The sequence below is a fragment of the Strigops habroptila genome, chromosome 4 (assembly GCF_004027225.2).
Source record: "Strigops habroptila isolate Jane chromosome 4, bStrHab1.2.pri, whole genome shotgun sequence".
Taxonomy (NCBI): domain Eukaryota; kingdom Metazoa; phylum Chordata; class Aves; order Psittaciformes; family Psittacidae; genus Strigops; species Strigops habroptila.
This window is the reverse complement of record NC_046358.1, coordinates 65,792,869-65,817,811: the sequence shown is the minus strand read 5'-3', so window position 1 is coordinate 65,817,811 and position 24,943 is coordinate 65,792,869. Positions and strand designations below refer to the sequence as shown.

Sequence of the window (24,943 nt, the reverse complement as noted above, 5' to 3'; positions counted from 1 at the left end):
TCACCTGATTAATTCTGGCTTTCCAGGGCTTCGGATGTGTTTGAACAGGACCACAGCTCTGAGTATGCGCTATTGTGAGTCTGAAGCAAAACTCTGATAGCATATCTATTCCCTTCTTTTCTGGTGTATTATCTTCTTCTACTGGCCCATTCTCTGTCTATTAAAGGCAAAATATTTCTAGTGGAGTTGGAACTTGTCATAAATGCAACGTTATTTAGTGATTGACAAGAAAAGAGTAGTGGTAAATGCTCCATGGATACCACTTCAGACCGAGAAGCTGGTGATCTAGAATTACTCTTGCCTGAAAAAGCTTTCCTCACAGTTTTCAAGAGCACATTGCAGAAACAGAGTCCAGGGGCATTACTCCCTAGGTCAAACTTGAAATGAAAATGTAAGACACTGGCAAAGAAACTTGCAATTATTAATTTCTGCTGCAGGATGCAGTTTTGCTCAGAAAATAATAGAAAAAAATCCAGCTTCTGTTGGTTTAGTATAAACAAGGTGCTGCAGAGCTACTGTACCAAACACGTTCTCAGAAAATCAATAGGCTTCTTCTATACCAGAATGACAGAGGATTTCATAGCACATAGAAAAGATGGTGTGGATCAAGTATTTCTGAAGTATGAAATAACTTCCAGTGAGGAAAAAATGCATTTAGGCCTTTTGAAACTGACAGGACCTTTGTGAGCTTTAGAGTAGACTTAATCAGAAGGTATCATTTGACCATCAACACTTAAAGTCAATTCCAGGCTAAGTATTGCTCTTGGGAATGCATTAACTGATAGCAATAGTTAAGAAAGCGTTAGATAACAGAATGGTGGGAGATATTTGAAATTAGTTGTCTGGCTGTGTTCATTGGAAAGAACCAGCAATAACACATGCAACTACAAATTACAGTAGCAACGATCTCTCCAGCACATTGACCTTCTTTAGCAGAGCAGTTTGAGAAGAGGATGAACTCCTCCAGAAGTTGATCATTTCAAAAGTCTTCAAGTATCCAATGCATTTGTATCCTACAAATTCACTGAGGACTATTACGCTTTTGATAGCTGCAGGGAACCTCTGTGAGTGCTCATCCCGTTGTATGACATCCTGTCAGTGGGCGCACGCAGCGGGAGCTGTGGAATCTCAATTCTGCACTCATTCACAGCCCAGCGAGAAATATTGTCACCTTTATGCCTCTTGGATTGCAGAAGCAGCTGGGAAGCAGAACAGTCCTTGACATATGGTGGAGTAACCTCTCCTTCTTAGGCAGGATTTTTTAACTTGTGCTGTGCTGATAAGGCTCTTTATAGAACAAGCTCATGCTCAAATAACTGCATATCGCAGTGTACTATGTCTTCACTTCTGCCTTCCCTCATTTGCCTGACATATTCTTCCCAGAGGCAAAAGAAGGGATTGGATGGTTCTGCTGGCCCTCTGCCACGGGAAAAATGAAGGCTTTCTTTTTGCTGTCGCTTCTGGGATGACATGCAGGAACTACAGCGGAAATCGGAAACCAAAGGATTCCATCTCCAGCTCTGCTTGGGACCTTACTTCCCTCAGGGTACTTACAGCCTCTCCAATTCTCCCACTTCTGACTTCAGAGAAGAGGAGGAAACACAGATCTCTCCTCAAAAGTACTCTTGGATCACATTCATGTTATACCTACTCCTAAATCTGCAGGACGTCCCAAAGATGCCCCAGGAAGCAAAATATCTTTAAAGTTTCTGTACTATTTTCCTCCTTCCGCAGTGACTTACATAGTAGAAAGCTTTCACCATGATATTCTGAAGTTATTCTACTATTGAGCAGATGTTGCCGTACATCCAGTTCATCACATTTTGATCCTCATTCAGCCTGGAGTGACTTACCTATGTAATTTTATCTTTGATCTCCACCACAAGGTAACATATGGCCATCTTCTACTCATGGGTGGCTTCATGCCTTATTTCTGATCATTTCTGAGGCCACCTTCCTTGGTTTCACTTCTGCTAGTTCCAAGAATGTTATTGGCCAGTGAGGCACAAGCCCTCTGTTATCTTTTTGGCATGTTCCAGGATCTCTGGATGTTTGACTTTTAAATTTTGGTAGTTATGTTCATCCAAAACACATCCAGTTCAGTGTAACAGAAAGTTGACGTTCCTGCTCTGCAGAAATTCCATTGGGACATTGAAAAGTGCAGTGAAAATAAATGATTCATTACAACAGGTGAAAATGCTTTTGCAGTTGTGTACTGTTTGGTCAGGAGATATTTTTGTTCTATAAACCTTCTCCCCCCTTCCCATCCCCACAAAATCAAGAAGTCCTACACTACCAGGTTTCCTTGTTGCAGGCTTTCTTTATAGAGGGAGCAGGTCTAGCTCTGGAAATGATGGTGTGATTTACCCTATATATATTTGTTCTGCAAATACATTTGTAGGAACATGCCAAGACATGTGTCATCCTATTGAACTTTGATAAAACAATTAAATATATGGTAAAGTTCAGTGACACAGATAGGAAATAAAAAGAAAATCATATGTTGCAACTCTTACATCTCGAAAACAGTGAGAAGATTCATTAGCTCATTTATCTCTGAATAAAGGAAAGGTACTTAATCTGAATTAATCATCCAGGCTTTTTTCCCAGAGCCAATTAAAGAAATATGGACTTCCAGAAATTATTTAACCCATATGTCTTAAACAGCTCTTTTGAGATAGGATTGGTAATATCCAGTCCAGATAAGCACTTGGAGGCACCTACCTCTGTCACTGGCTGCAGAGGAAATTGGAGAAGTGATTTAGATTGAAAGCTTCCTATGACAAGAGAGGCCGTTCCAAAAAATTAGTTAAGTAAGTGCTTAATTTTCATTTTGGTTTGATTCAATATGAACCTTTAAAAATCAGTCCACGTAATATCAGCAACAGTAACAATGAATATAACTTTTAATATTTCTCCATCAATTGTCAGGAAATACTCATGTATAGCCAGCTTTTTCACTGATTTTAAGTATAACTTTGTGCAAATGATTTGCCCTTTCTGCCTCTATTTTTGACCTTCACAAAGGAATAATAATGCTGCCCAAAAGAATAAACAAGTTGCAAGCATCAATTCCTTACCACTGGAAAGATGTCTGACTTCTTGTGGAAGACAATCAAACAATCGTAGAAAAAATGAATATGTATGATGGTGAATATTATTCACACTATAGTATAGCAGAAAGAGTAATCATCAAATAGCATCTATTCACTGAGATGCACCACAAAATGAACTAAAAAAGCCTTTCAGTTTCATTTCAGAGCATAACCTCTGTGTGTGATGGGTGCTCGATACCTTGAAGAATGCATATGTAGCCAGGATGAGTTACATGCACAACTGCTGTGGGGCCCAGGGTTGCAGGGCAGTGAACTGCCTTTGTAGCAGCCATGTAATAACACTGCAGAATACTGCACAGGAGAAAAAAATTAGGGTCTTGGATGCCTTCGTATTATTTACCAGGTTTATAGTATTGTGAGCTTCTGTGATGTTTAAAAGGCCAGAATTTCTCAGATCAGTGCCTGGTTTGGAGGATGCAGCATGAGACACCTGAATGTGAAGTGCTCCTGATCTTTATTAATTACAACCATGCAGAGAAGGCTCCTTTCTGGGTGTCTCAAGCTGACCATCAAAAACCCAAACAGGAAGGAAATAGAAATAGGAAATAAAAATCAGTATTTGCTTTTGAAAGGGTTGGTGACATACAATCCCTCGATCCAGGGAGCTTGTAATGCAAGACCCTGATCATTCAAACCCTGATTGATTAATGTCATGAACTAAAGCACGGTAAGCTCCACGTGGTAAGTGTAAGCATTTACACAAGTGCAGGCCATCAGCCTCCAGGACTCTTTATTTTGGGGTGAACTTGTCACAGCCTCACTGAGCTAAGATTGCTCAGAGAGAAAAGTTATTTCTGTGAGTGTTTACAGGAGGAAGATGTGTGTGTACCCACAAAAGGATGGAAGTAAAAGGCAGCAAAATATAAGAACAGTCTGTGGAAGCTGACTGAAACTGCTGATTCAGAAATGTTGCTGGGGGCAATAGGATATTTAATATGTACTGTGGAGGAAGGATTTCTTTTTCTTTATGAAATTGTTATTTCTCGAGATCTGAGAAAATCCTTTTAATGCTCAGTTTGGATGGACAGCAGAAAAGTCAGCAGCAATCCCCCTGAGATGAAAAAAGCGAGGAACAAGCCAAAATGTGCATATCTGCTTTTCTCCATCACTGAGCGACATCCTGGAGAGGAACCTGTATGGAAAAAGTCCACACACAGACCAGGAAAAAATATCAAACAGATCAGTTTGATGCTGCCTGCCAGCAATGCAGTTTTCTTACAGTTTTCCCCCCTCCCTAATCTTTCTGTACAGGAGCAGGAATCATAGAATCACAGAATCAGCCAGGTTGGAAAAGACCTTTAAGATCATCAAGTCCAACCGTTCCCCAGCACTGCCAAGGCCACCACTAAACCATGGCACTAAGGGCCTCGTCTACACAGTTTGTGAACACTTCCAGGGACGGTGACTCCACCACTGCCCTGGGCAGCCTGTTCCAAGAGGAGTTGCAGAGCCCCCCGGGCAGCAGCTCCCCCGGGACCAGGCCAGCCCTGGAGCCCAGGTACCAGGCTCCATCTAGTGACACAGCCGGGGATGACCGGGCGGCGATAAAGCCCGGGAAGCAGTGCCGGCCCGCCAAGAGGCGCCGTGCAAGGGACGTACCATACCAGGCCGTACCGGGTGCCTCACCGGCTGCAGGTAACGGGGACCAGTGGTGCCGCTCATCCACAGCCCCTGCCCTGGGAGGTGATCCGAGGTTTAAAAAGCATTTCCCGAAGGCAAGTTTCTGAAAAGGGAAATAAAGGATGGGCAAGGAGCTAAGGCAGGAGCAGGACGAGGGCAGCCTCCCCCCCTCACCGGGTCGGATTTACACACGGGTCTGAATTTACACACGCACATCCCCGGTCCGCTTCCGTGGGGCTGCGGGACCGACAGTGTCCTCCGTCCCACTCCGTCCCGTCCCTTCCCATCCCACCCCGTTCCCTCGGGGCAGCGGGGACCGCATGGAGAGGCGCGGCCGGAGGCTTGAAGTGGGTGGAAATCTCGGAGGTGCGAATGGGGAAGGAGCGACTTCAGGGTGTCCCCTGCGAAATGATGTCATCCGATCAATGTTTTTGGGGGGAGTGACCGATCCGACCAATTCCCGCTATGAAATGGGCTCTATATCGGAGCTGGATGCAGCCGAATCGATCGGGCTGATAACGGAGAGCTATAAAAGGCCGAGGGGCTGGCTTCACTCGCTCTTCATCCCCGAGGCGCAGCCAGGGCAAGGCAGCGCCGCTCCCCGCCGCGCCGCTCCGCGCCGCTCCGCGCCGCTCCGCGCTCCCCGCCCGCGGCATGGGGCCGCGCCCCGCCGCCCTGGCGCTGCTGGGTCTCGCCGTCGCCGCCGCCGCGGTGCCGCTGCAGTTGCCCGACGCCGGCCCGCATGTTAACTACGGCTGGGGGGAACCGATCCGGCTGCGGCACCTCTACACCGCCAGCAAGCACGGGCTCTTCAGCTGCTTCCTGCGGATCGGAGGCGACGGCCGGGTGGATGCCGCCGGTAGCCAGAGCCCCCAGAGTGAGTACCGGTAGCGGTGGCGACGGAGCGGGACGGCACGAGGCCGCGGAGCTGACGCCGCTCTTCCCTCTGCCCCGCAGGTCTGCTGGAGATCCGCGCAGTGGCCGTGCGCACCGTGGCCATCAAGGGCGTGCGGAGCTCCCGCTACCTCTGCATGGACGAGGCGGGGCGGCTGCACGGGCAGGTGAGCTGCGATTCCCACCCTGGCCCCGATCCCAGGTTCCCGACGGCTCTGTCCCGGGTTCGCCTTCCCCGAGGGAGATTTCTACCCCTGTCGCCGCGCTGGAACGGCAGGCGAGACCGAAGGGCTGGCGTGTTTTTCTTCTTGTGGGGTTAGTAAAACGGGTTAACAAAGCTTGCAGGTGTCCCCCCCGCTTCCCTTTACTCTATAGGACCGGTGGTTATGGCCACTGATAGCGCCGTGAGGATTGTTAGAATGCAGCAAGGAAATATCATAGGAAGCAAAGTCTGTATCGCATGTCTCCTGCCAAAATAGACTGAAAATACAGACCAGGGCAAAACTGCGTTTTATTCCAAAAAGTGGCTGCGTTCCTGTTGCAGGAGTAGATTAAGTCACGCCATAGAATCTGAATAACTTCTCATAGTTCAGGTCAGGCATTCTGCAAAACAAAAACCAAAAGCAAAACCCCAAGATTACTCATGTGGAAATGAGATACAGCCAGCTGGCTGCCAGGCTCACACATCCCAGAAAGATGGGTTTGCCATCTCTCAGGTAGTACCAAGCAGAAACAGGATTTCAAGGGAAGGACTCTCCTCCACTGCGATAACAGCACACCTGAGGGACTCCGAGAGGTTGAGGAGCTGAGCGATCCACTGATGTTAGGTCACACTTTTCCCCTGGGTATGCCAACACATCAGCTAGTCCTCATCAGAGATATAAACTTTTTTGTTTTGTGGTTTTTAAGTCACAAGAAGTTGCCAGCTCTAGGGTTTGAAGGGTAAGATTTAGGTTCAGTCTGTGTTTAAGTGCTTTATGGAAGCCTGGTTTTCACAGAGTGATGGCTTCTTATGTGCCATAGTAAAGATACAGTTTGATTCTGCTTTGATTTCTCTGGTCCATTCTCAAAACTCACAGTATCTTTAATAAGTGGTACTGATCTAATGATGGTTTTAAATGCATACGTAACACAGAATTAAGCCTTTCTTCCTGAATTTCCTTGCTTTTCTGGGCTAGAGTCAATCGATGCAGTGATAAGGTGCAGAGGTTCAGACGATATGGCAGGTCAATTATTAGCTTAATGTTTTAATGTATATCCAAAGCAAAATGATCAACGAAAACAAAGCACAGCTTGGATCCTGCTCCCATCGGAGCTGCCAGCTGGACTTCAGGAGTCCCAGAATTTAAAACCAGCTTTTGTCTAACATTGTTTTGAAGACATATATGCCTTGACTGAGACTGTGTTTGTTGGTGTAGAGTATTAATCGCAAGGCTGGGGTTTTTTCCTCAAAATACAATGGCATGTAACCATGCCATCACATTCATATGTTGTGGACACGTGCTGTCACCTCTCTACTACCAGGGCAAATACGGTGTCTTGGGACCAAACTGGGCAACCCCTCTCACTCCTGCAACATGCTCCTTTTATAACACTTGAAAAATTATGACTAGGGTTGGTTTTTCAATGTGCAGTGTGCTGTAGCTAGTAGTTTAGGAGGAAATCTGAACACTGACATGCTGTAAACTCCTCCTGTGAAAAAAACATAATGTGGAAAGAGTTAAAGGTAGTTGGTCAAAAAAAATAATGCTAGAGACAATTCCAGTGAAATGAAAAGTGAATGATACAGTTGAGACATGGGGAGCACAATCAATAACTGTTATTTGAAAAGTACACTTGCTCAAGAAACTTTTTTATTTCATCATCCTCACTAGGGAGGCTAAGCTCTCATAGAAATAAAGACAGCTAACAATTCAACCATAGATTCGTATCATATACACATGTTTTTCTGAGATACAATGTGTGTAGAAGGATATTCATAATTTTATTTAGAGAAAATGACTTTTTAAAATTATTTGATGCATTTGAAAAGTACTTTTAAAAGACAACTAAATGCATGCACTTAATTGCACTCCGTATTATTGAGGGTGTTTGAGAAAGACTGAAGAGCAACAAATACGATTTCTATGCAGACAGGCAGAGCATTCATGTAAGGACACTTTTATCACTGCAGACTGAGACACAATCAGCAATTGGCTTTTATTGACCGACCACAAGTTCAATCACCTGTGGTGGCTGAGCCTGGAATAGCACCAGAGTTGTAAGAAACGCATGCTTGTGCAAGGGTCTGGAAAGGTCTGATACAAAATCCTAAGGTACTATCTGTACAGTATGTCACAAGTATAATTCTACAAATTCATACCTAAGAAAATGTCTTCTTCTATACAAAATCTTAACTTCTTCTGGGATTAATTTGGTAGTTCTAAGGTGTAATGAGAACATAACACTGCACTAACTGGTCTTTTGTAATCTCAATAAATGCTGAGTAGAAAGAAAGGCAGTTTCATTTTCAGTTACACACAGACTGAATCTTAATCTTACCCTTCAAATTTGTACTGATTGGCCATGTTTGTTTGTATAAGTGCTGTCTTTGACAGCACTGCCTTTCTACAGACCTGATCCTGAAGCCCTTACACAGGCCCCAACAGAGCCTAGAGGTTTACACCTGAGGATTGTTGGGTTAGGTCTCATGACTGCAGTTAAGTACTGTCAGCAACTAAGGACACTTTATCTAAATGAGCACTGTCATCTGAGATTCTTTTTCCTTGTACTCAGGACAGGATAAATGTTGTAGCTGTGAAGAAGTCCACACCCAGGATTCAAAGCTTATTTAGTGTGATGGACATGTATTAACTTCAGGAGTGCTGGATTAGTTCTTTTACAGGCCTCGTAACCCAAAATGCATGTTGTGTGCAACATGGGGAGCTTGAGTAGAGTAGAATACGGTAGAGTGGAATGATTTCAGTTGAAAGTGACCTACAACTATCATCTAGTCCAACTGCCTGACCACCTCAGGGCACTTCATCTCGGTGGCTGTGGCCCGTCACTGTCACCAGCACAATGGGTCCTACCTGCAGCCCTGCAGCAGTTAGGCAGAGAGGCAGTGGACAGCCCACCAGCATGGATCTGGCAGTTGGGTCTGCAAGGTGCCCCAAATTGGGGTACCCATGACAGGCCAGAGGAACACCCTCACTGAGAGCAGAGGGAGAAGGACTGGTTGCATCAAAGGCTTATGTTGTGGCTGAATGCAATGAGTGTGGTGGGTGTATTTGTAACTCTCATTACTCCTTGCTGTTCAGCTCAGGTATTCCACTGAGGATTGTTCCTTTGAAGAGGAGATTCGTCCAGACGGCTACAATGTATATAAATCAAAAAAATACGGAATATCAGTGTCTTTGAGTAGTGCCAAGCAAAGACAACAGTTCAAAGGGAAAGATTTCCTTCCACTATCTCACTTCTTACCTATGATCAACACTGTGCCTGTAGAGTCAACAGACTTTGGTGAATATGGTGATTACAGCCAAGCCTTTGAACCAGAGGTGTACTCTTCACCCCTGGAAACGGACAGCATGGACCCCTTTGGCATCACCTCCAAGCTGTTGCCAGTGAAGAGCCCTAGCTTTCAGAAATGACTCTGGTCACACACACAGGTGTTTTTAAAGAAATATTGCAGAATACTGCTGGGTTTTTAGCTTTTCCTGTAGTGGTATCTCCAACTTTTTTGTATATTTCAGTATGGAGCCAGCCTTTTCCTTGCAATGTGTGGTACCTGCAAGAGATGAGTGCCCAGAGGCTATTCTATAGTCTAAAGAATTGCCTAGCCATAGTTTTATCTGGAAAAGAAGGAAAAAATAAGAAAAGCTTAGCAGCTTTATCAGAGTCCCTCCATTTCTGTGGTGATGACAAAATAGCTAGAGTTTTTCTACATCAACTTCAATACTACATATGTTCACCTGTTATTTCTATAGCTCATAGGAGGAAATCTTTTCCTCTTTGGAGGCATTAAACACAAACATATGGAACAAGACAGGATTAAGGAAAACCTAGCAAATGCGGTTACTTGAACTAGAGCTAATGCTATTTCTTGAGAAGCTGCTGACAACATGCTGGGAAAACTTTCTATTGAAAGCATACCACTGAAAAAAACAATTTTGCTTGTATATTGTGCTTTTTCTTCCCTTAGAAAATAAGGGAAGAAAGGGAAAAAGATTCTTCTTTCCCTTATTGCTAAAGGGTACGTTGGAAAACTGGATCTTTGATTTCTTTTATAGGCTAATTTATGTTCATTGTGGCATCAGCATTATCCAGCAAAGAGTTCTCATTAACATAAGTGAGAATTTAGTGCATGGTTGGAAAAGTGCACAGAACTAGCGTTTATGTTCATCAGGCAGGGAATGAGCCATCAAATTAGTGTTTAATTAAGGTCCTGTTGTATATAAACATGTATGTCATTAGCAAATGGAGAGAAAGACTGAAAATGGATGATGTACAGGTCAAATCAATTGCAAAATAGGTTTTCATGTTTAACTGTTATCCATTAGCAATTCCTTCAAGACTCTTCCAGGCTTGATTCTGTATCCTTGGGAATCAGTGAGGAGACAAGTTTAGTGACTTCAATGCCACAGAACTGGGACAGCCAGGCCGCTTTTCTTGCAGGAAGGAATTAGGAGCACCTAACATGAACATCTGATGTCTTCAGTTCTGTTCTCCTGTTGAAACAGCTTGACAAAGGAATAACCAAAGAAAAAAAGAAGCAAAAAGCAATGTGAAACAAGGGTTCAGGGATTCTACTTGTTTCCAAAGGTTCATGTATAATAGAGATTTCTATACAAAGAAAACCAAGCTCAACTGGAAATACTGGTGTTCTTCTGACCTAGCACTTCATTGCCAATGCAATATTTATAATTAATTTATTGAAAACATACATCTGTTTATTTTGTTACTGTTATTTATGCTCAAAATTCTATTTATATACTCCTGAAGGTGGGTTTTTTAGTCATAACAGATTTTGTGGAGTTTTGTAATCATGCAATTTTAGCAAACAATAGCTTTTTAAATTTCTGTGCATCATCAGTAGTGTCATGTGTACATTTGCAATAAAAAGAAAATCATCTTCAACACAGAAATCTAGCTGAGTCTCTTGTCACTCCTTTAGTCTAGAGGCTTGAAAGAGCTTTAGCAAACTGTGACATCTGGCTTCATTCCATGTGAAGATGGAGTCCCTTGTGAAGGTGACATAGTTGAGCCACAAGGACAGGAGAGACAAAGGGGTTTTCCCAAAGCTAGGCAGTGAATGCCAAGGCTAGACTTCACACCTGTCTGTCCACTGCCAGTTATTGATGAGCTCCATGTGAAACAGCAAGTCTAAGAAAATATCTCTGTTACAGGAGGGTTTTGGAATCAGCTTGTTAATTTTTGACCTTGGGATATGTGAAGGTCGCTCCATCTAGTCCTAAGTTATTATTCTCTTGGTACAACAAATGAGTTCAGCTTTAAGCTGTATGTCCTGATGTTTTCCTCCTATTCCTCCTAATTCAATCATAGAACAGATTCATAGAATCATTAAGGTTGGAAAAGACCCTTAAGATCGTGAGTCCAACTGTTAACCTAACACTGGCAAGTCCACCACTAAACCATGTCCCTAAGCACTACATCTACACATCTTTTAAATACCTCCTGGGATTCTGACTCCACCACTGCCCTGGGCATCCTGTTCCAGCGCTTGACCACCCTTTTGGTGAAGGATTTTTTCCTAATATCCAGTCTAAACCTCCCCTGGCGCAGCTTGAGGCTGTTTCATCCTATCACTTGTCACTTGGGAGAAGAGATCAACACCCACCTCACTACAACCTCCTTTCAGGTACTTGTAGATTTAGGCCGGTGAGTGCTACCTGTAGACATCCTCAACTGTGGATTTGCATCTATTCTATAAAATATCCCTTTCATATTCCATTTCCATGTCATTAAACCCTGGCATGCCATTCCCACAGCCTTCGAGGTGCCTGACACAGAAAAGCGTACTAAGCCCCAGATGCTCAGAGGAGGTGATTCCTTGGGGAGATAGAAAAATTCCCTATCAGTGTATTTTCTCTGATTTCTCTTCAGCTGTGCAAAGTTCACCTGCAAAATGCAAAAAATCCTGTGAATGGAAGGCTGCTCCCTTTTACAAGTGGGAACCACACTCAGCTGGGGAGGAAACTGGTTATTTTTGCCTGAAAAAGATGTTGCTTTCTGTTTGGAAATGCTGTGAGTCACAGGAACTGCAGATATCTTGGCTGGAAAACATCTCTTGTGATGTTTCCCAATCTCCTTTCTGTTGAGTCACTGCCACACATCTGGAGGGTTCCTGCTCCCAATGTACTGGGAAAGGTAGTCCTGATTTTCAAGTTGGTTGATTCCAAAAGTTTTCAGGCTTGGGACATTCTGGTTTCTGGTTTTCATTCCCAGTTTTGATCAGACACTATATTGTCTTTGAATATTAGATAGCTTTCAAGACTTTTTTTTTTTTTTTTTTTTTTTTAAAGAAATAAAAACCAGAAAACAAAATAAAATAAATATGAACTTTTAATGTTTGGTCAGCAAAAATCCGCTTTTAATTTTCTGCTAAAAAGAAACCAAACAGTTTTGATGGGAAACACAGCAAATATAGGGTAAACTGTTTAATATAACCAGAGAGAGATCTTCTCAGTATATGTAACATCGTTGTTCATTAATATTGCTCAAGAGCACAAAGATGAGCAACCTTACATTTTCAAACAGCATCTTGAGCTCTCCAGGGACTCTGTTTGCTGACACCTCTGGATTTGCATCTTCTCCCAGAAGCACAACATTTCTTACTGCAACAGCATGGTTAGAGGTTGGTTCAATATTTATTCAGACAAAGGGAAGATGCCAGGAGCTAAATTACCCACACCGCTTCCTGGAGCACTTTAGTTTTCCTTGGAGGCTTCCCATCCAAGTTCTGACCAAACCTGGCTGCTTTGCTTATAAAATCTGGGAAGGTCACAGCTTGAGGTGGAAGGATTACTGGAAAATGCTTTCCCTACTGTCAGGCACCTGACTTGGTCAGGAACTTGGTGTGCAAAACCTCAACACACCATTGCCTCTGGTTCAGTGGGAATGTAAACACCACCACCACCTTTCACCATACACCTCCCAGTCGATCCCAGTTTCTCAAAGCCAGCAGGACAATTGCAGTGCTTTCATTTGCAACAGTACATTTTACAGCCCTAAAAGGTTTTTAAAGGTCAGGTGTCAACTGTCCCCTTGTGAATTCTCAGTTAGAAGCTATGATGTGCAAATACAAGGTGTTAGAATAGTGGGAAAGCTGTAGGAAAGGAGACTCTGGGCATCTTTATTTCCACATTGGAGAAGTGAAAAAAGCTATAAATCCTTCATTGAAGAGCCGTAATATCAACTTTACCTCTGCTCAAAGCACTGAAACAATGTTCATGGAAAATTTGGGACCACTCTTTCTACCCTGCCAGAGTACTTTGTATATGAATGGAGAACAATAAATGAAAGAACTATACTTTCTGTCCTCAAAAATGTTATGGAAACCAACCCTCCTTTTGGGCAGCATAAGACATGTTTTCAGCATTTTCCATCAATCCCATGGTCTACTGAGATCAAAGAACTCTTTTTTTTTTTTTTTTTCCCCATTGACATCCAAAGCAAGATTTAAGCTGTAGCTTTTAGTTTAGAGGAAACTTTCAAAGACACCTGATATTCTCACTGACCTCAGTGAACAATATATATTTGTGATTGTGTGGTTGTAGAGCAGGTTGGTATTCGCACCTAGCAAACCTTCAGTGTTTTCATGTGAGATCCAGTGATATCTACACTTTAAATTAATGCAGAAAACACACTGGCCAGCTCACCAAGGTCACTATAGATAAATCAGGACAGCCTGCTGTGGTGGAGCATTTTTAATGGACTGGGATTGATAGGACAAGGGATAATGGGTTTAAACTTAAACAAGGGAAGTTCAGGTTAGATACAAGGAAGAAGTTCTTCACTATGAGGGTGGTGAGGTGCTGACACAGGTTGCCCAGAAAGCTGTGGCTGCCCCATCGCTGGCAGTGTTCAAGGCCAGGCTGGACAGTGTCTTGGGTGACATGGTCTAGGGTGAGGCACCCCTGCCCATGGCAGGGGTTTGGAACTGGATGAGCTTTAAGTTCCCTTCCAACCCAAACCATTCCATGGTTCTATGATTGCTATATCTGCTTAGCTAAACCTTTAGCAGCACGACTTTACTTTCACTCTAATGTAGTTTTTCTCTTTAGACCGTCCTCTGGATTTTAAAGCTATCTTTTCAAATCCTCTGCTCTCCTGTGCATGGTTTGGAAGGTAACAGACCTGTTGTACCCCTATTGCGATTGGCTTTGGTGCGCCTACAGCCACATTTTCATTAAAGGATGTAATACAAGAGTGAGTTAAGATGAAAATATATGCTTATAAATGAGTATAAACGCTTCCTGTTACCAGTGTGGATCCATAACACCAAATACATGTAAGAAAGCTGTCTGGAACAGCACACTGAAGCTTGGTTCAGGTATTTACATCAAAAATATACACAATTTGGGGTATATACATCGAAAATACACGACTTGAAGCTCAGAACCACCTCAGAGCAACGCCAAGCTGGCTTGTGTCGGAGCCGGGGGGTGGACGGAAGCGTGTCCCCACCGTCACCGGCGGCGCCCCGCTATGTCCCAGCCCCGCTACACCCCCGTCCCCGGCTCTGCGGTGTCGGGCGCCCCCTCCTGCGCATACGCGGCGCCGCCGTTCACCGGGGCGGGGCCAGACGGAAGGAGATGGGGTCAAGGCGTGCTCAGGCCATGCCCCCTCCCCCCGCCAAGCCCGGCTGGGGGTGGTTTACGCGCCTGCGCAGTGGAGCAGCCGTGGCTCCTCCGGCGCGCCGTCGTTTCCCGGCATGCCCAGCGGCCGCGGGCGGTGGTGGCGAGATGGCGGCCGGGGTTGAGGAGTCCGACATGTTTGAGGAGATCGTGATGGCCGAGGAGAGGTGCGGTGGGTCGGGGAGCCCTGGCTGGGGCCCAGGGTTGTCGGAGGGCCGGCGGAGCCGCTGCGAGACGCCTCGCTTGCCGCGGGTAACGGTCAGCGGAGCGGGAGGGAAGGGAGCCCCGGGCTTAGGCCTGGGCCTAGGCCTGCGTCAGGGTCTGGTCCTCGGCGTCCAGCTGGCGGCAGGAGGTGAGAAGGGAAAAGTGAGGGGTGAAGGGCGGTAAAAGGGGTGAGGCCCGGGCTTCACCTTGGCACTGGTGAGGCCGCACCTCGAATCCTGTGTTCAGTTCTGGGTCTCTCACTACAAGAGAGACATTGAGGTGCTGGAGTGGGTCCAGAGAAGGGCAATGGAGCTGGTGAAGGGCCTCGAGCACAAGTGTGATGAGGAACGGCTGAGGGACCTGGGGGAGTTTAGTCTGGAGAAGAGAAGGCTCAGGGGGGACCTTATCGCTCTCTGCAACTACCTGAAAGGAGGATGGAGCCAGGAGGTGGGTGGTCTCTGCTCCCAAGTAACAAGTGACAGGACAAGAGGAAACGGCCTGAAGCTGCGCCAGGGGAGGTTTAGACTGGAGATTAGGAACAATTTCTTCCCCAGAAGGGTGTTCAGGCATTGGAACAGGCTGCCCAGGGCAGTGGTGGAGTCACCATCCGTGGAAGTGTTCACAAACTGTGTAGACGAGGCCCTTAGTGCCATGGTTTAGTGGTGTCCTTGGCAGTGCTGGAGAATGGTTGGACTTGGTGAGTTTAAAGGTCTTTTCCAACCTGGTTGATTCTGTGATTCCATAATGAGTCCAGGGAAGGGATGAGGAAGGAGAAGGATGGGGGAAGTTAGAATTGTAGAATCAACTAGTTTGGAAAAGACCTTCAAGATCATCAAGTCCGACCAGTCCTGTGGTTCTGCATTTCTATGTGGAGCCTTTTTAGTGCCAAGGGGTAGAAGCTGAGCCCCCCACCAGCGCTCTGTGGCATTTCAGTGCCACCATGTCCCCACTACCTGCACTCCCTGGCCAGAATTCTCCTCTTTGCTGTTCCTGAGTGACTTACCTGCTCGATCTGGGCTCTTCCCCCATGTAGAAACTTGAACCAGAGTTGTAAGCTTGTAGTTAGCAGTGTTACTCTGGTGAAAGTACTGATCACACTCGCAGGCACTTGTCCTCATGGGGGACTTGAACTATCCTGACATCTGTTGGAGGGACAGTACGGCCCGGCACAAGCAATCCAGGAGGTTCCTCGATTGTGTGGAAGACAACTTCCTCTTTCAAGCAGTAGAGGAGCCGACAAGGGGGGGTGCCATGCTTGACCTCGTGCCCACCAACAGCAAGGGACTGGTTGGAAATGTGATGCTCCAGGGCAGCCTTGGCTCTAGTGATCACGAGATGGTTGAGTTTGAGATCCTCAGGACAGTGAGAAGAGCATGCAGCAAGCTCACTGCCCTGGACTTCAAGATAGCAGACTTTGGCCTCTACAGGAACCTCCTTAGTAAGGTTTCATGGGATATAGTCCTAGAGGGCAGGGGAGCCCAAGACTGCTGGTCGGTATTCAAGGATCACCTGCTACGTGCTCAGGAGTGTTGCATCCCGACTAGAAGGAAGTGCAGCAGGAGGGCCAGGAGACCTCCATGGATGGACAAGGAGCTGCTGAGGAAACATAGAGGGAAAAAAGACGCTTATAGAAGGTGGAAGCGAGGACAGGCAGCCTGGGAAGAATATAGGAGCATTGCCCGGGAAGCTAGGGACCAGGTTAGGAAAGCTAAGGCCCAGCTAGAATTAAATCTGCAAGGGATGTGAAAGATAACAGGAAAGGATTCTGTAGATACGTAGCAAATAAAAGACAGACTAGGGACAACGTGGGCCTTCTCCGGAAGCTATCAGGAGAGCTGGCTACCATGGATTTGGAGAAGGCTGAGGTTCTTAATGACTTCTTTGCCTCAGTCTTCACCAGCAAATGCTCTGACCACACCACGAAAGTCTTGGAAAGCAGATGCAGAGACTGTGAAAATGAAGACCTTAGGCCCACTGTAGGAGAGGATCAGGTCTGAGACCATCTTAAGAACCTGAACGTGCACAAGTCCATGGGACCTGATGAAATCCATCCACGGGTCCTGAAGGAGCTGGCGAATGAAGTTGCTAAACCACTGTCCATCGTATTTGAAAAATCCTGGCAGTCAGGTGAAGTTCCTGATGACTGGAAGAAGGGTCATCTAACCCCCATTTTCAAGAAGGGGAAGGTGGAAGACCCGGGGAACTACAGACCAGTCAGCCTCACCTCTGTGCCTGGCAAAATCTTGGAGCAGTTTCTCCTGGAAAAGATGCTAAGGCACATGAAAAACAACGAGGTGGTTGGTGACAGCCAACATGGCTTCACTAAGGGGAAATCCTGCCTGACCAATTTGGTGGCCTTCTATGATGGAGCCACGGAACAGATGGACAGGGGCAGAGCAGTTGACGTCATCTACCTGGACTTGTGCAAAGCGTTCGACACTGTCCCGCATGACATCCTTGTCTCTAAATTGGAGAGACATCAATTTGATAGATGGACTACTCGGTGGATAAAGAACTGGCTGGATGGCCACACGCAAAGAGTTGTGGTAAATGGCTCGATGTCCATTTGGAAACCTGTAACGAGTGGTGTCCCTCAGGGATCGGTGTTGGGACCGGTCCTGTTCAACATCTTCGTCGGCGACATGGACAGTGGGATGGAGTGCGCCCTCAGCAAGTTTGCCGACAACACCAAGCTGTGTGGTTCGGTTGATACGCTGGAGGGAAGGGATGCCATCCAGAGGGACCTTGACACGCTTGTGAGGTGGGCCAATGCCAACCTTATGAAGTTTAACCAAGCCAAGTGTAAGGTCCTACACCTGGGTCGGGGCAATCCCAGGCACTGCTACAGGTTGGGAGGAGAAGAGATTCAGAGGAGCCCTGCAGAGGAGGACTTAGGGGTGTTGGTTGACGAGAAGCTTAACATGAGCCGGCTTCAGTGTGCGCTCGCAGCCCAGAAAGCCAGCTGTATCCTGGGCTGCATCAAAAGAAGCGTGACCAGCAGGTCAAAGGAGGTGATCCTGCCCCTCTACTTGTGAGACCTCACTTGGAGTACTGCGTACAGTTCTGGTGTCCTCAACATAAAAAGGACATGGAGCTGTTGGAGCGAGTCCAGAGGAGGGCCACGAGGATGATAAGAGGGCTGGAGCACCTCCCGTATGAAGACAGGCTGAGAAAGTTGGGGCTCTTCAGCCTGGAGAAGAGAAGGCTGCGTGGAGACCTCATAGCAGCCTTCCAGTATCTGAAGGGGGCCTACAAGGATGCTGGGGAGGGACTCTTCCTTAGGGAGTGTAGTGGTAGGACAAGGGGTCATGGCTTAAAACTTAAACAGGGGAAGTTTAGATCAGATATAAGGAAGAAGTTCTTTACAGTGAGGGTGGTGAAGCACTGGAATGGGTTGCCCAGGGAGGTTGTGGATGCTCCATCCCTGGCGGTGTTCAAGGCCAGGTTGGACAGAGCCTTGGGCCACATGGTTTAGGGTGAGGTGACCCTGCCCATGGCAGGGGGGTTGGAACTGGATGATCTTGGGGTCCTTTCCAGCCCTTACTATTCTATGATTCTATGATCTGCATTGTGGAGTGCATTGTTCATGGCAAATTGTTATAAACTTGTTTGGAAAGAGCACAGCATGTGTAATTGCATCTTAATTTAAACCAGTATTATGTATCTGAATATGGATAGTTGCATTTTGGAGGTGATATAGCATGGTTTTGTTCCTGGGAGTTGCTTGTGTGCAGTGTGACTTTGATATGAAAGTGGCTGATAAAAAAGATGTCCTTCTGTCTCCACAGGTTTCATGATGAAGGGTATCAAGAGGGGTATGCTGAAGGCAGTCATGTTGGAGTTGTTGAGGGAAGGAGGTATGGATCACTCCATGGTGCCAAGATTGGGTCTGAGGTAAATGGGAAAATACTTCAGAATCACAGTGGTTTTGTCATTAGAAAATTACTATACTGCAGAAACTGTTAGACAAAGTCCCATATTTTGGTAGTCTGACACCTGCTATGTCACACTGCTTTGTATGTGTCTAAGAGGCCCCATAAAATTTGTTTGAAGGTGGTGTTTTGGTTTGAACAGTTAAATAGGTGGGTTTATGTTTTCTGAACTTGTTTTCTAGATGGGATTTTGATAATTTTTTGGTTTGAGAGGGAGGATAAAGAAGAAACAAATTCAAACAAGCTTGCTCAGAAAAAAAATTAAGATGGACTGTACAATTATTTCTGTAACCCAAAACTGTGGCTAAAGGTGCCCCTGTACTGTCTCCTATGGCTCATCATTAGGGAAAAATGTGGAACGTTGAGACACCTTGGATGGAAAACCATCAAGGGGCAGTTCTGGTGTCTCCGTTACACATGTTATTATTTTCAATAGTGGGAGAGTTGATTGCTTGAGGCACTGTTATTGTTTAGAACATGGGAGTCAGTCCTGTCTGTTGGTGCACACAGGCTGAATTGGTAAGCCTTCCTAGAAATGAAAGGACTGGAGAGTACTGGTGAACCACCTTAACTTGTCTTGTATGTCCAGCTCAGGTTTCATAGAATCACTGAATAGTTTGGGTTGGAAGGGACCTTAAAGCTCATCCAGTTCCAACCCCTGCCATGGGCAGGGACACCTTCCACTAGACCAGGTCACTCCAAGCCCCGTCCAGCCTGGCCTTGGACACTGCCAGGGATTATTAGACACTTCCAAGTTTATCATTTATTATTCTCTGTTACTATACAGATCCTTACGAGAAGTTTTCAGTGTCTGTAACGCAGGTAGCCCTCATTTATTCCACCCTAGTTTATTGAACTTCCTAGCGTAGAAACAGGAATCCAGTGTACCCCGTGATTTGTTTCCTGAAGAAAGGGATACAGTGTAGTGCTTTATTTCTGCTTGATTATATATACTGTACATATACACACTATTTATACCACATATGTATTTTTTCCCTCCTGACATTCAGATTGGCTGCTACCTTGGGTTTGCACTGACATGGCAGTATCTGCTCCGGAAATGCACAGATGAAAAGAACAAGTAAGGTTAAAAAAAAGAGAATGACTATCCTTTAATACTACTTCGAATTATGGTGTCCGGCTTTGCGTCTTTCTCAATACAAAAGAAATGTTGAGTAACTAGAAGAAAGGTGAGCAGAGGGCCCTAGGGTGGTATCATATGCTGGAGCATGTGATACCGAAAAGAGGATAAGGGACCTTAGTTTCTTCAGACTGCAGAAAAGAAGACAAGGGAGATACTTAGTGGTACCACAGAAGGGGAAATTCTAGATAAGGTGGAGGCATGTTCCTTGCAGAAGCATACGGTAAAAAAAGAATAGGCAACTTTCACCATTTGAAACGAGTTCTCATGGGGCATAAGGAGAAGGCCCTTTCCAGTGCATGCAGCTGAGCACTGGGACAAGTTGTCCAAAGAGACTCTAGAAGTCCCATCTTTGTAGCTTTTCAAAATCTGCTTGGAGATAGCCTTGAGCAGCCTTATCTAGCTTTGAAGTTAGGCCAGCTTCTGCAGAAGGTGGACAAGATGGCTTCAGCTTTCCCTTCAAACCTACATTTTTCTATGACTTTCATTCTTTTCTTTGTATATTTTTCCTGTCCAGTGTTGATTAATTTATCCGACAGAATTGCCACCATACGTCAGCTCTTTTGGTGTGTTCTGGTGAGCTTTTTTATTGATTTCGCTAGTTTACGCATTCATCTCATCAATATTTCTGAAGATTCTTGAATATTTCTCAACTTTTGGCAGTTAAGTTAAAAGGGAAACCTTGACTTTGTCAGTTGTGCTACAGCTTAATTTCTGATTATGGCTTAAATATCTATCACATACTCTCAGTGAGCTAAATGGGAGAAGTTGAAGTAAAGAAGGATGGAGGGCTGGGTCCTACACTCTGAATTATATATAAGTATTGGTATAATTTTCACATTGATGGATTGGAAGATTTTCTGCAGTAGGTTTATTGTATTTTGTTTTGATCTTTTACAGCAAAAAGATAAGGGCTCTGGATTCCTTAATAAGGATGATTCAGAAATTCCCATACGAAGACCCCACTTATGATAAGCTGCAAGAAGATCTGGAAAAAATCAGAGGAAAATTTAAACAGGTTTGTAGGATTAAGTTGTTATTTTAGCACAGGGATATTAATTTCTGGAAATTTTTAGCCTCTAAACCTGCTCAAAATCACACTATTAACTCACGGCAATTCTTGTTCTCCTTTTGCATTCATAGTAAAATACTTGAAGTGAATTAAGTGAAAATACTTGATAGTTGAAAATTCCCAAACTGATAGCAAATGCAAAATAAAAGAAAAATATGTTTTAAAAGGAAAAGTTGTAAATATTATTTGACAATGACTTAAAAGTGGGACCAGAAGAAGAGAAATGGAGGAAGTGGGAATTTTGTTGAACATTCTTCTTGGAAAAGAGACGCTTTGAAACACTTTTGTGTATTCTGTTTTAGGTTTGTTCAATGCTAAATATTCAGTCTGATTTTAGAATCAGTACTGAAAGCTCTTCCCTAACATTTTGAATAGAACAGATGAAGATAAACATGGATGACCAAAGAAGAAACATTAAAAGAACAGATAACTGGAGAAGTGTTTATCTACTCTTACTTTAAACAAAATCACAGTAGTGAAGGAGTGCTAAGTATTAAAGAGGAAAGGGAAAACCATTGAACTTGCCAGAGTACGTGTCATATGTCACTGAACATTTATTATCTCCAAGTTTTTTTAGGAGCACTGAAACACTAGTGTATAAACCTGTTAAATAGAAATATTTGATTTAACTGGCCTTGCACTGAAAGATTTAATTCCTCAAAAGGAAAATGTACACATTTGCAACGTTTCCTTATTTAAAGAATGTGTGTTAGTTAAAAATCTGTGTATGCAGATCATGCAGTTTACACAATGTGTGGATATTGTAGGTGAAGTAAAATGTAATCAGTTGCCTTCAGACTTTGCAGTAGGAATCATTGTGAGTAAAGGATAGAGTGACAAAGGAAGTCAGAATGCAGAGGAGAAAGATACCTGATCATAAAGTAGCTGCAGCTCAGAACATGAAATTTGCACTTTCCACTTGTTCTGCAGACTGATCTAATGAGGGGGGAAAAAACCTACCAAATCCCCCAAAACCCAAACAGCAAGCAATATAAGAAATACGACTATATAAAAATACGACTACATAAAAACACCACTATAGAAGAGTTGATACTGCTTTTCTGTGTATGTCAGTACCTTTTATCAAGGAATAGCTTTTTATTTTCCAGTCTTGAATATGTACTTGTTGGTCTCATTCCAAAAAAATGGATGCCGTTAGCTAAATGTATTCAACTATGTTAAAGAGAAGTACAGTCAGTTATTTTGCTTGAAAGATACTTTAGGTTGCTAGATGTCTCTGCATACCATTTGCAAGATATGATGAGTTCTAGAAGACCTTTCATCAGTCGTTACTTATGCTGGCTAAGTCTACAGCATAGTGTAGGTTCATAAAGACAAACTTGAGTCCTATGGCTGTCAGAAGCTGTATGCAGGGTAGAGTATCTCAGGTGAAGGACATATTTTAATATGGCCATATCTTTGACCAGCACTGTTCTGTGCCATCTAGACCTCAGCTCTGGTTTACTTGTACAGCTTTTTTGTTATACAACAAGATAACTTGAAATTTTAGATTGTCATTGTGTAGTCACATCTGGGATATGAAGCACGTGCGTTCTGCTAAAAGTTTTTGGTTTTGGACTCTGAAGGTAATTCTGCTGAATGTAAGAAGGGAGTTGTGTGCATTTGTATCAACTTATTTCGAAACAATCTCTTCTTTTTTGTCTGTTGCCTAAGTATGCAAGGAAGCCATTTTCTTAGCGACTTTTCTTAATAACTGGTTGCTGGTGTACTTATTTTAATTAATTGTTTTACATGTGCAAGTGTTCCACCAGCTGTGATACACATAGTGAGTGTCAGAGCCATCTAGTGGAGGAGGTTGTTGTATTGTGTAAGAATGCAAGAGTTCACAAATATTTGTCTAGATAAAAGTTGTTAAAATAGAGAGTACAGAATGTATGCATGCATGATACAGCTCTTCTAATTACAGGGTGAATTGCTTTCCTGAGGTAGGATTCATTTGTAGCTTGTTTCCTCATTGGAGACCTTGGAAGGGAAATGAGTGACACCATTGATGGTCTCTTCACTTAGGGCAGTTTGAGCATAGTTGGCTTTTAATTGTTATGCAGCTAAATCACTGGGAACCAGAACAAGCACCTAACTGCAAGTAGCTGAAAATAGAAGCAAAATAAAATAGCATGACCTGTGATATCAGTAGACAGGCACAAACCAAGAAGATCACATACTAGAGAAAAGAAAGCTAATTTGAATTTATAATCACTTCAGAGAAATCCAGTTTTGGAAAAGATGTCTCTGCATTCACAAACCAGTTTATTTTTGCAAATTAAACCTGTTTACTTCAAATTAACAAAAGGTGCTAGATACTCATCTGTGATTAGCTTGCTTTTTGTTTGTGGTTTGTTTTTTTTTGTTGTTGTTGTTTGGGGGGTTTTTTTGTTTTTTTTGAGGGGGGGTTGGGTTATTTTTTTTTCAGTGAAGTCCAGGAATTATGTTTTAAATAAACTCCCCCTAGATCGTGGTTTTAAAAAGGCAGTTTTGTTGTTCTTCTGAGTGATAGTACAAAGAGAAGTAAACACCGGAGGTCTGAGTATTCATGTTTTAAAATGCAGCCTGTTCTGGAATCTTCGTGCATGGTTTACAATAATGTCTGTAAAAGCAAGGGAAGGGATGTGAGAGCTCAAAACATCTGTGAAGCATTTAATTAATAGAAGTCTGTGATATGTTAGTTGTATTTGAAGTGCTACTCTAGAGATTGTATTGAAAACAAAATAATTTTTGTTCAACTAAGGAGAGAAAGAATCTTTGGGGACCAAGCAGTCAATGACAGTTCCTTTGAAAATTGGTTTGGTGGTAAATCTCTCATTTAATTTTATTTATAGCAAATTAATATTATTAGAATAAATTATTATCTAAATATATATTTAGATACATATATTTAACTATGAAGATTGTAGCAACCAGAATTTCAAAATGGATAGGCCAGGTTTAGGGTTGCCTATGAGGTCTTTAATTTGGCTCCATATGTGTGTCCATACTGATGTATGTCTCTTCTTCCACAAGTGTATTTTCTGAGTATCTTGTGTTTCATGTCTTGTATGGGCCTGAACGTGTTTTTTATTAAAGGAGGTATGGTTAAAATTTATGTTGGGTATGTAGTTGTGTATTTCTTTGGTGCCAATTTTTAAAACACTTCTGCAACCAATTTTGGGGTTTTCTGGGGTGTCCAGAGCTGTAGCAGTGGAGTCTTCATAGCATACTGGAGGGGTATTTTTATACCTTATTTACAGCTAAGGAGTTAAAGCCCAGGTTATGTCAAGACTGTTGATTTGCCTTAACCAATGTGAAGTGTCTACTGTGGCTCATTCCAAGTAATTTTGCATTTTGAGTAGTTAATTACTTCAAAATGCGCTTCTAGCCAATATCAAGAGTGGCTGAGTACTGAGCTTTTTTGCATGTTGGTATTTTTTGCCTGTGTTTCTCAGACCAGTCACCTAGAAAATGAGGAACGTAAGAGTTAGCAAACACCTGTGAAAGGGGTGTGCTTATGCCAACTAGAATGCTAATGGGGGAATAAAAAAATCCATAAAAATTTCAAAACCCAGTATTCAGTTTTGTGAGATAGAAGCTTATGGTTTCGTTTCTGTCTTATTATGTCAACGTCTTCCTAAAATCTGTAACAAATGAAACAAATTCTTACAAATGGCTTCATTAGTTCCACGCCCTGCTTATCCATCCTCTGTCTTGAATGGTGGGGACTCTGGTGGAATCTTTAATTACTTTAGGTAATTAAAGACCCTTATCAGATCATCTGTGCACAGAGAGGCTGAATAAAGCTTATGTGGGCCACAGTCATTCAGACTTTTCCTGGTTTGAGTGCTCAACTGTGCAACTTAAGTATTGCTTTAAAGACTGGGTGGAAAAGGGAAACAGTGCAATCTTGTAGATTATAATATTGGTTATTAATAAAGTAGGATATAGGGATTGTTGCTTTGTGCTACGTCATCAAACAGGTTTGGAATTGTGCAGAAGTACTTGATCTGTTAAGAACAGTTAAAATGGAAAATTTCTGCTAAAAGTTGCTAAGACTTAAATATCTGTCACTGTGTTCACCACTTCTAGATACTGCTCAGTAGGCAGGGAGGAATGTT

At 43.7% G+C, this 24,943-nt stretch overlaps 2 protein-coding genes across 3 annotated transcripts; both read left to right on the top strand.

The window, feature by feature from the left end:
- The first annotated feature begins 5,302 nt into the window (after window positions 1–5,302).
- Window positions 5,303–9,776, top strand: FGF19 (fibroblast growth factor 19). The gene is made up of 3 exons (XM_030483182.1): window positions 5,303–5,613; window positions 5,694–5,797; window positions 8,930–9,776. Exons 1-3 carry the CDS (start codon window positions 5,391–5,393, stop codon window positions 9,260–9,262), a joined length of 660 nt encoding a protein of 219 aa, XP_030339042.1. The 5' UTR covers window positions 5,303–5,390; the 3' UTR covers window positions 9,263–9,776.
- Window positions 9,777–14,452: 4,676 nt separating this feature from the next.
- Window positions 14,453–23,937, top strand: LTO1 (LTO1 maturation factor of ABCE1). Of its 2 annotated transcripts, XR_003991226.1 has the most exons (6): window positions 14,453–14,655; window positions 18,481–18,586; window positions 19,635–19,705; window positions 20,666–20,783; window positions 21,140–23,190; window positions 23,269–23,937. XR_003991226.1 is itself a non-coding variant. In XM_030484690.1 (5 exons), the coding sequence occupies exons 1-5, from the start codon at window positions 14,471–14,473 to the stop codon at window positions 21,206–21,208; spliced, it is 549 nt and encodes a 182-aa protein (XP_030340550.1). In that variant the 5' UTR covers window positions 14,453–14,470; the 3' UTR covers window positions 21,209–23,937. The 2 variants fall into 2 exon arrangements, 1 of the variants encoding a protein (XP_030340550.1); XM_030484690.1 differs by having other exon boundaries at window positions 21,140–23,937.
- The last annotated feature ends 1,006 nt before the right edge of the window (window positions 23,938–24,943 follow it).